Below are 11,652 nucleotides of genomic sequence, written 5' to 3' on the forward strand. Positions count from 1 at the left end.
TTAGGTTAATAACTCGTTTAAGAATCACTATTTTTTCTAGCTTAGTTATTTTTATTGATTTTATATAAGTCTTATAGTATAATAATTATCTAGTGCATTAATATTAAAGTGTTATTCTTAGGATATTATAGATAAAGGCTACTTTTTATATAGATAGTTTTAGGTCTTTTTTAATAGCTTTAATTATAAAGATAATATGATTTTTGTTTAAAGAAGAACTTGTTATTATATATAGAGTAAAATTAATATAAAGTTAAAGTTTAAGGAGAAAGGAGAAAGTAGGCTACTTGCTATGATAAGCTACTTGCTATGTATGTACGTTAGTTTAAATATCTTATAATTCTAGTAATATTAGCTATTTAATTAGTTAATAAATATAATATAAATAAGACTAGTATCCTTAAGGGCTAAATAATAAATAGGCTAATACTAAGTAAAGTAAAGACTAAGTCTTTATATAAAAAGTAGCTTAGATTATAAGCCTAGGTATTTATTATTAAGTGTTATTTAGCTAAGGGCTAAGTATTATATCCTCTTATTATATATAAGGGTAAAATAGTCTAGTAGTAGTAGTTTCTTTTAGACCTTACCTTTTATAATAAATAAGAATGTATAGTAATAAATAATAGATAAATATCTAATAAGACTATTATTAAGTAGCTACTAAAGGTCTTTTTACTATAAACTACCTCTTAGCCTAATTAAGCTAGACTACTAATCTTAGATAAGTATAAGAGCTATATAATAATAGAATTTATATAGTAATACTATATTAATAACGTTTATTTATTACTTTTACTACTATATACCTCTTATATCTTTTAGTTATTAGATCTATTAAATTTTAGCTTAGTTAAGTTAGCTTATTATAAAAAGCTTTAGCTTAACCTTAATAAGTAAAATAATTTAACTATAGTTAATAAAAAATACTTTATATTTTATTATTAATAAATACACTTATTTAGGCTAATAAAAAGTAATATTATAAGTAGCTAAATAAGTATAAGACTATAGCTTATTAATATAACTAGACCTTTTATAAGCTTTTTACTATTACTTAAGGTAATAACACTAATAATACTACTTAATAAGACTACTTAAGGTATTTAAGGTATTTAAGGTGTCTAGAATACTTAAGGTATAAAGGGATAAAAATCTATTATATTTATTATTATATAGTCTATACTTAAAAAGACAAAGGATCTTAATAGTTAACTAGACTTATTTAATAAGTTAAATTAAAGTATAACTATATAACACTAATTATTTAAAAAAGTTAAAAAAACTTTTAAGAATAGTTTTTTTAGCTAACTACTACTTAATACTAAATATAGCTTCTCTAAGCTTAAGTTAATAACACAGTAATAAAGAAAAAGAAAGCTATTTAAATTGACCCTAATACTAAGTTCATTAATATTAGCGATATATAAAAAGCCTAGATTAAGGCTGGCAAAGCTGAAGCTGACGCAGATGAATCTAGCGCATCTGATTGCCCTAGTAAAGCAGAAAGCTGTATCATAGTTGCATCTAGCCCTTATCGATAGTCAATTAAAATAGGTGGTTGTGTTGCGATAGCCTCGTTTTTGGGTGGTCGGAAGTGGGGGTGGTCGGAAAGTGGGTACGGTGACTTATAACAATGGCCTTGATACATAATCATGAACGCACGTTTGACGCTTGGTGATCTCCCTCCTAGCTCTTCGCTGGTAAGCCCGTGGCAGCCGGAGCCGCATGCAAGTCTCCTCTGTTGATGGAAGCAGGAACCTCAATGCCATCGATCTGCACGTCAGGACCGACGAAGGTCTTCCTCTTTCCACCCCACCACAGGATGGCAATGAAGACCAGAGCTCCTACGAAGACGACCGAGACATAGTTCATGGAATCCACCTTGACCGGGAGGAAGATTGGAAAACAGAACAGGACGGAAAACAAAGAGACGTAAAGCAGAGAAAAGCCGTTAATTAGAGGTCCGAATATGTTTCCTAGATCGAAGTAGCGCGGGGATAACACATGTCGCCCACGGAAAAGAACAATGGCCTGCGGGATGGTGCAAGTAATGTTGCTTGACATGATTGCCAGTGCGACAATACTGTTGAATGCTGTTGTCGAGGCGATGTATAAGAGGCCAAAGATGGTAATAAAGATGCCTGCGAGGACAGTCGCGTTGACGGGAGCGTCCAATGTTGGATGAACTTTAGCAAAGAAGGTCGAGTAGGGGAGACCGTTATCTCGAGAAAAGGCCCACAGCAGTCGGCCGGAAGTGACGAAACAGCTGACCAAGGCACCATAGTAGATGAAAATGATCCAGACGGTAAAGAAGGTCGCCGCGGAGCGAGAGTTGATCGCCTGGAGAAATACATCGAAGATTGGAAGGGCCGAACTGGAGATGGCGTCGAGATCGTTGGTGCTGAAGATGAAAGCAACCGTCCAGGGAACAGCGGTGCCGCACCCAATCAGCATGATCAAGATGAGGATTCTCGGAACGTTGCGTCCAGGGTTGGGGAGTTCTTCAGCCATGTGTGTGGCTCCGTCGAGACCCAGAAAGCCGTACATTGCTTGACCTGTTGCGAGGAGGAAAGCCAGCCCATCTGGCCACCCGGTGCTGTTACTCCACTGCGAAAACACCTTGGCTGGTTGTTTGATATCGCTGGCTGCAAGAACCGTGATAAATGCAGCAACCATACCAACGAGGGACACCATCAAGAAGGTCTTTTCCGCGGTGGGGATCCACTTGGGAAGCAACACGATGAAAACACAAGTTGCAATAGTGATCAACGCATAGATCATATAGACCTGCCATTGCTTTCCGACGTAATCCGGGTGATAGATTGAAGCCATGGTCACAGCGCTCTGAGCGCAGAAGACGACGGTGCTTGCGGTTGTAAAGAGCCATCCTTTCCATTGAATCAGCAATTTTCTGGGAAGCAAGCTATAAAGTAACTGTACCAAAAACACTGAGCCATCCTGTCACAAACGCGATCGGGGCACGATACTTAAGCGGGGCGACCATGAAAGCAAAACTGGAGTTAAATCATCAATCAGCCTTGCCATGTTTCTTTCGGGGCGAGAAGACTCACTGATACTGTCCTCCAGATGAGGGAAACGCAGACGCCAATTCAGCCAGTCCAGTCGCAATGACGGTACAAGCGACGCAGGCAAGGAGCAAGCAGCAGATGACGCCCACCCACCACCACCAAGCAATGGAGTGACGAACGTTGCCGAGTAGCCAATCCACGTATTGGTGATGGAGAATGCCAATGCCAGCGTTGCAAACATGGAGAATCGACGAGGCAATTGGCCTACATGACCCTGAGCACGCAGTTGCAGCTCATCAAGGGTGAGGTCCCTCTCTATCCCTTTCACACCAGCTTCCATAGTTGGAATTAGAACCTTCTCCGAAGACATTAAGCAAGTCAAGATTCAGGACTGACTGGATAAAGAGAAGAGGTTTTTTACGACGAGACAACAGGACCTTGAGTCTGGGCAGTGTTCTATTTACTTTCCATCTCCTCCTTGCCTTAATCATGGGTCAGTCTTGTGAATCCGGGACCGATGATAGTAGTTTAAGGTTCGGCTCCTGGTGCAGGGAGTCCTGGGTCCTGGGGTAATAAGTGATAGTGCTAGCCAAAGATAACGAGATAAGAGAGAGAGATGGATGGCGGAGATTGGGGTAGAAATGGATTTGGCGGAATGTGTGGGGCGATAAGCTCATGAAAATCTCCTTATGATGACAGTAAGAGCACTCGCCACAATGATTAGGTGATACCTGATTTTTAGTGGAGATGCACCAGGCTTCTTATTCGTTGCTTGATCTCCAGCTGGCTGGGGTCGTTCCCGGTGATATTCCCGATATCTTGATAGGAACTGAACAAGAGATACCGCGAAAACGGGATATCCGACCATCACCCATCTTCAGTTTCTTCAACTATGAGTTGCCATCTATGTATATAAAGAAGTCTTCGCGTTGATGCTTTACATCCTCGTCCTCTCAGCCATCGTGAGTGTCTCGATCCGCTCTTCACAACTTGTCTCGTCCTTGGGAACTTTTCCCCCGTGCTCAAACATCAAAACAAGTTCAGATTCTTTGCCCAGCATGCGTTTCCTTGAAGCACTCAATGTCTTTACGGCAGTGGGAGCTGTAGATGCTCATCTAAGACGTGCAGCAACCACCACCTCTTCCTCATCTGCAACTGCTTCAGCAACACCATATTTCGACCCTGCTACCATCGGCACCTTCAATCTCACGGCCGCAGTATCATCCTCCTCACCAGAGAACAGAGCCTTCCTCAATCGCATGGAAGAGGAATTACTACCAAATCGCACCAAGCAGGCGCGTCACGGCTCTTATCTGCGCGAGTTCAGTCAGGGCGAGCCTTTCGATGCTCGGGGAATCGTCAATGGTAGCAGCGAGAATATCGAGTCCTTCATGTACAAGTTCGGCATTGCAGGTCTCGTCGTGGTCCAGGATGGTGCCATTCGAACTGAGAAGTACCAATATGGCAATCTACCTGCCTCGAGAAACGTCATCCAATCCTGCACCAAGTCCTTCCTCTCTACAGCTATCGGGATTGCCATCCAGGAGGGGAAGTTAAACATCACGGACCGAGTCAAGAAATGGGTCCCGAATTGACGGACACGCCTTGGGCAGACATTAAAGTCTGGGATCTCATCAACATGGATGCTGGTGTACAAGCGTCCGCAAACAGCACCGATTATTTTACCACGTATATGTCCACTGACCCGAATGCTGTCAACGAACTATTTACGACGTACGAAAAGTTTGCCGAGCCGGGCGAGGAATTCCTGTACCAGGACCAGAACTTCTATGTTGCTAGCGTCGTCCTTACTAAGGCGATCAATGAACCCGTCCAAAATTACATCAACAGAAACATTTGGCAACCTGCTGGGATGAAGTACGATGGATACTTCAGAGCCACGGGCGCAGGTCAAGTTGATGGACATGGTGGCCTCGCCATTGCCTTGACTGATATGGCTCGGTTCTCTGTCTTTGTGAACGACAACCTTCACGGCCGAGGCGGCCCAAGGTTCCTAGCGGCTGGTTCGAGAGCATCTCGAAGGCGGAGACGGCCACTGGCATTCGAGCACCAGGAAACATCAGCGTTGTGCCAAACTTCGGTTATCAAAACGGATGGTGGACTCTACCAAGAAGCACGGGAAATGGCACGTACCTACTCGGCGATGATGGTGCATTCTCTGCTTTGGGCACGTATGACGCAGCTATCTACGTGGTCCCAGGCCTTAATACCTCCATTGCCTACCAGGCGAACTACCCAGTAAACTATCCCGACCTTTTCCTATATGGCCAAGAGATGGCCACTGCAATCGCTCTGCAGCTGAAGGCAGAGAAGAGCGGTAGGAGAAGATGTTCCACATGACCATGTTTCTTCCAGAGAGAAAAGACAGGGTGGGGGGAGGGGGTGTAAGATGGGGTCGTGAACCTGACGGTGCATCTGATCTTTTTGAATACATTTTAAGTGTAAATATTGCATGGGGGCAAGTCAGTCTTCAGATCCGAAAAAACACAACCTCCGATAGGTCATTGTACCTATAATTCCATCTATAGACACACTGGACAGAAAATGATACTAGACTCTCTCAAGAGTGACTCTGATTCTCACATGGTAAGCGACCCAGAGTAGGAATTGACACTCGTGATCAATAATGTGGTTCCCGAAGGACATAGTAAACCTGCCTATGGGTGTCTCAAGGTCTTCATATGTGGGTCACTAGAAAAGCGCCAAGATAAAGCTTTAAAGGCATGGAGGTGAGGTTTGGTTTCTGAACAGAAGAAGAACAGGTATCTTGGGAGGTCAGACTATTATTTATTTAGAGTGTATCTCGGAACTCTAACTAGGACATAGGATAAGCTCGCTTTTGATTGATTGTACGATGATAGGCTTTATTAAAGGATAGGAAGTCTGCAGTTAGAACAGTAAACATGGGGTTTGAGAAGTAATCTTCTTGTAAGGGTCTCCAAGTTTGTTAACTGGTAGTAGAAGTAGTTTGGCTTCTTGTTCGGGCTTCTCCTCTAGAAGCTTATAGACGAATGTTACAGCCTGAAGGCGTGCGTATGCCACTTCATCATTGAACCAGCCTTATAACACCCTCAGCATATCAATGTACACATCCTTCAGCCAGTCTTCGTATGCAGGTCTTTGTGATATTTCCTGGCAGCTGTTGTCCGGCAGTCTAAGATGTAATAGTGTCTTCTTGTAGGGTGCATATAAGGCCGGGTTGTCTCGCGAAGGATCGTAGACATCTATCCGCTAGTAAAACAGCTCCTATTCCAAGAAAATCCTTTAATACGTCTAGCGCAGTCACAGCTTGCCCACGGCTGTTCTTTTTCGCAAGTGTCAGAAGACTTTCAGAAGACTCTGTGGTGTGTATTGGAGATTGCTGGACGACCAATGTCAAAGCCGATACCTTTTTAGAAAGAGTACCTGATACCATTATGGTTGACAAGAATCGATGCGATGATGATGACGAAGAAAGATACTTTGAGTCATACAGCCTGCTGTTGGCTTCTAATAGACTTTTTGCGTAGTCTTTCAGGTTGGGTATTGCATTTTAGTAGCGGAACGGGCTCTGTGCATCAGGGCTAGAGAGAACGGGTAACAGAGCAGCGTGCCAGTTAGGTTGTGCTTCGAACAACTATTGAGAGTCAGTTAGACCAGCATTTGTCGAGGAAAAAATACTGACAAGACGGTTAGGATTAATTGACGAATGAGTTTCAGTAGAAGACAGTTTCGTCTTCTTCGTGGGCAGATCTAAGATTTCTTCGTCTTGAGATAACTTCATCGGACAAATCTGAGCCTTAACCCTCTTCCTAGCCAGCATCAGCTTCCTCTTCAACGTTAGAATCAAAGTCTTTTTGCAATTTGCCTTTGATGCCTAGTCCTGCAACGAAATTGGCCAGATCTTTTCGAAATAGTTTGTCCGGAGGACTCGTAAGGCTTGATCCCTTATCGTCCTCGTCCGACACGGCGTGGGCTACCAGGTCCAAATCCTCTTTAGTGCCAGGATTTCCTATAGCAGAATTGCTCTTGTATCTCTGTCCTTGATTTCCCTGCGGCTAACCCTAGGGCTCATGTTGCTTCCTGAAAAGGGCTTGGCTGCGACTTTGGCTTTTCCCGTTGTATCTCTCTTCGTTCCTCGCGCAAGTTCGGGAGTCTTGCTTGCGGTCCTGCCATTCTTGTTCTTTGCCTTTGCGGCTGCCTTCTCTTGCTTTTGATTATGACTTGTGTCTTCGGATTCGGATTTCGACTTCGACTTCAACTTACTGCGTCCGAATCCTTTCTCAATCTTCGAAGTCAAGGCGGACAAGGCTTGCTTGTCAAAGGATGCAAAATCGGCACTCTTCGAGACAGCTAGCTCTATTGGCCTGCTAGCTCTAGCTGGCTTTTTGTTCTTTGTGGCCATGGCTTATGGGCGGAAGGGAGGAAGGAAAGAGGGCGAATTGCAGCTTTTGATATGAAACAGTCGGCTGGTTCACAATTGCTCGCAGCTGGTCGGTCAAGTGACAGATTTTTATTCCTCGTCGAGATCTTTCCCCTCGCACGCCCCAGCAGAGTTACAGGCTATCGTGTCTCTTACCTTTACCAGTAAGTTAGGCTTAATATTTTAAAGCAATCCATTTATAACAGGTCGTAGCCATAGCAGCTGGCTTCTTTAAACGACGTGCCTTGATCTTGCTGCTTATCTCTGTATACGGTCTGTCCTTCATCAGGGAGCACCAGACCAAAGATAGCCACCTTACGCCTCTACTCGCTTGGCAGGAGGAATAACAGCGTGTCTTTGTTAACAGCCCTGAGGCTGAGTTTCTTAGCTAACTTAGTAGTTCTTTAAAGATCACAGCAAACAGTCCTAGAAGCGTAATAATCAGCAAGTTATAACAGGTACTACGGGTTAAGAATGGTGGCTTTTGAAGTCATTTTAAGGTAGTCAAAGTGTTTAAGTTACAGTATTAACTTAAGTTTAAGCATTAGTGTTACAATCTAACAAATATAATATAACCAGGGTTGCCCTATAAGCACCTAACGGTTATAAGACAAGGTTATATATAACGTACTCGTATAGCGAGTGGGCCAACATAGCGAGTAGGCCACTTTTCCAACTTTCTACCTCTTTAACCTTTACACCAACTTTCCTCTATGTACAAACATACTATTCTCCTTAATTAAAAGTCGTATTATCCTTGCTATCTAGGCTATTGAAAAAGACCTAAAGATGTCTATATAAAAAGCAGCTTGAACCTTTAAGGTCCCTTAAACGTTAATCCAAAACTGATACGCTAGACGCGTTATATGACCTAAAAGATAACTAAATTTAATAAAGATAACTATAATAAAAGAAAAAGTAATTCTTAAATGAGTTATTAACTTAATTAATTAAGGGTTTCTTTTATAATAAGAAGATATATAAAAAATAGCTAATTAACTTTTAAATATATATAATAAGACGTATATAGGACCTTAATAAGTAGAGAACTTTGTATAACGTGTCCTTGAATTAAAAATGCAATTTTGATATTAAATTAATTATTAAAGGGCCTTAGCTAAGGATCTTATAATTATATAAGGCTAGTTTATACTTATATAAAATATAATTATAAAGTATAGAATACTTAATAATAATATCTATAATTTTAATAAGACTAGGTTCTTAATAAGAATACTGTTATATATAAAAGTTATTATAACGTTTAACTATAAAAAAAGGCTTTATATAAAGTAGCCTAGTAATTAGAAATAGGTTTCTATTATTTAAGGTATATATATAAATAGCTAAGTATTACCTCTATATATTATTATAAAAAGCAAATATTACCTTTTTTCTTAGTACACTAATAGCTAATTTTTAGCTATATAGTATATTTATTTAAGTAAAAATAGATAAATAATAAATAATATTAGCTTAAATTAGCTAAAGTATTTTAATTAGTATATATAGACTTATATAAAAGGCTCTAATTACCTCTTAATCCTTAATAGTTATAATAGTTATAAATTAATTAACTTTAATAAATACTATAAAAAATAAAGCATTATTGTTTTTTATATATTTTCTTATTTATTATATAAGCTTTAGCCTCTTAATATTAAGTATTTTAACCTATTAAAGTACTTATATAGTAAAGAAATTAAAAAGATAATATAAATATAGATTTTATATATTACTAAAAATAATTTTTTTTTTGCTTTTAAAGTAGTATTTTTTACCTTAATAAAGAAAAATAATATATAAGCTGGTTTTAGATAAGTAAGCCTTATACTTTTTAACCTTAAAGTAGTTATTTCTTAGTTAGATTTTAAGCTAAAAACGCTAATACCCTTAACCTTATAGCTAAGCAGCTAAGGCTCTTAGAATACAAAGATACTAACTATAGTACTAGAGGGTATATAAAGTACTTCTTCCCTTAAAAAGAAGATCTAAGTATATTAAAGTAGCTTACTAATACTAATATATAAAATAATTAACTTCTAGGCCAGAGGTATTAGTAAGTTAGCTTATAGGCTTACTATTATTAAAGCTAAGAACTATAAGCTTTATACAAAAATAAAGATACTAAGTAAATACTAAAAAGTAAAAAAGACTAGACTATATCTTAGAGGGTTACTTAATACTACTAAAGTAGAGGTATTATAAGTAGAAAAGGGTAGTATTAATACTAGAGGACAGAATAACCCTTAGAAGGAGGGTCATATAGAAGGTACTGAACTACGCGTATGACGATATAGCAATTACAGAAAGCCTGGACATAATACATAAACTTATAAAGTAGTTTAGGATAGTAATAAGAAAGAGGATAAGGAGTAGTTTTAATTGATTTTGTACGTTGTAGTTTAATTAACTTATATAAAAGGTAGAAGGGTAGAGGAAGGTGACCTACTTGCTATGTTAGTCTACTCGCTATGCGAGTACGTTAGTGTTACAGTCAGATATCCGACAGTGGTGTTCTCTGCTAATAGGCAGCTGAGGTTAATACTTGGTAATAGTAAGGTAAGTCTTATTAGTAATCTTGCTGGTCTGTCGGTGTCTGATGATTAGTTAGGTACGTCTAGGCATAGATAGCTTTATAGCTTTACAACAGAGGGATAGTCTAAGAGTTACTTATAAGAGAGTGAATCACAAAGTTGATTATTAAAGAGCTATAGAAGGTTCTTATCTTCTTTAGAATAAATGTCTTTATATCTAAACTTATCCTCTTAGATTATTCTTGTTGCTTATGATCCTAGGTAAGGGATCAGTCTTGCTGGTCAATGATCCTAGCTAGGGGATCATATGGGATCACCAGTGATCCTACTGATCCATCACGTGACCTTCCCTAGTTCTTCTGATCCGAACCCGGCCCGTGCCGCAGGCCTGCATACTTGAATCGTCTGGCTGCCCTGCTGGTTGCTCCAGGGGTTCACCTCGGGCTGCACTAGTCACTAACCGGATTTAGGTCGTAACATATAGGATGACATAAGAACACGTTAGTCTTCTCTTAGAACAAAAGAACTAGAGAAAGTTATACAAAGACATAAAGAATTAATAATTAATAAGTGGTTTATAGCCTAGGACTATTATGTTAAAAGTTAGTTTTTATAAAGGATTAGCTTTAAGACGTTAATGTAGTATATAAGTAAATGGTCTATATAAGTTAATAATCTATTTTTATATTACTTAGAACATATCCTTTTTTTTTTCTTTTTAAAATAAATAGTATAATAAGGTAATAAAAACGGTTTAATTTCAGTGCTAAATACACTAAGATCTACTTTGAAACTAAGCGTAGAAAAGGCTATGTTTATTATTTTAGAAGTATTAAGAATATCTTTTATAGATAAGAGTTTCTAAATATTTTCTAACTCTGATCTACTTAGTTTTGTTTTTGCCTAGCAAAAAAAGGGTTTTAGGTAATATAATAACAGTAAAACTCCTATTTATTATCTATGATTTCTTAGTGAAATATTAGCTTTTTAGTACCTCTTAAGTTTTCACAAGGTCACTTTAAGCTACTATTACTAATTTTTCCTTTTTAAATAAATATTAAGATCTTACATAGTAGTTATAAACAGTAGTATTAGGCTTTTATAAAGCTAAGGATCTTTATAAATTACAATATGATGGTTTGTAACAGAACGCTAACAGTGACGCTCTGTGGCAAGGACCTTTAGACTCTGCGACCATAACCAATTGACCCAAAAGACCCAAAAGATCCGTCAGTGCTTGCACGCGTGCAAGCCCTGCTGTCAACACTGCTTATATGCCCTTGTGACGTACAACCATCTGACTAAGGGAGTTGTACTATTACATGTTTAACGAATGTTTTAGTAGTCTTCTAGTAATCGTTTATAGTTAAAGGTACTTTATATACTATATAAGTAAGGATAAATAGTCTTTTATTACCTTTAATATAGGAGTAGATAACTTTGCTTGTTTAAATAGGCGTTTTTTAATAAACACTAAGAATTAAGAAGTAAGATTCTTATAATTCTTATATATAAATCTCTTTATAACTATATAACTAAAAGTCCTATAAATATATAGATAATCTTTCTAGAATCTTCTTAAAAAGCAACCTATAAAATTATATATTACTATATATAACTATACTAATATAAACTACTACAAACTAACATAGTCTACTGC

General features: G+C 38.5%; 2 protein-coding genes across 2 annotated transcripts; one reads left to right on the plus strand and one right to left on the minus strand.

Annotated features, from left to right (window-relative positions):
• Positions 1-1,689: 1,689 nt before the first annotated feature.
• Positions 1,690-2,835, minus strand: ColSpa_10706 (choline transport protein; the record flags this gene model as incomplete). Its single annotated transcript, XM_049276918.1, has 1 exon — positions 1,690-2,835. The coding sequence occupies one exon, from the start codon at positions 2,833-2,835 to the stop codon at positions 1,690-1,692; it is 1,146 nt and encodes a 381-aa protein (XP_049132875.1).
• Positions 2,836-4,090: 1,255 nt separating this feature from the next.
• Positions 4,091-4,627, plus strand: ColSpa_10707 (uncharacterized protein; the record flags this gene model as incomplete). Its single annotated transcript, XM_049276919.1, has 1 exon — positions 4,091-4,627. One exon carries the CDS (start codon positions 4,091-4,093, stop codon positions 4,625-4,627), a length of 537 nt encoding a protein of 178 aa, XP_049132876.1.
• Between the last annotated feature and the right edge of the window lie 7,025 nt (positions 4,628-11,652).

The sequence above is a fragment of the Colletotrichum spaethianum genome, assembly GCF_022836535.1.
Source record: "Colletotrichum spaethianum MAFF 239500 DNA, contig38, whole genome shotgun sequence".
NCBI lineage: Eukaryota > Fungi > Ascomycota > Sordariomycetes > Glomerellales > Glomerellaceae > Colletotrichum > Colletotrichum spaethianum.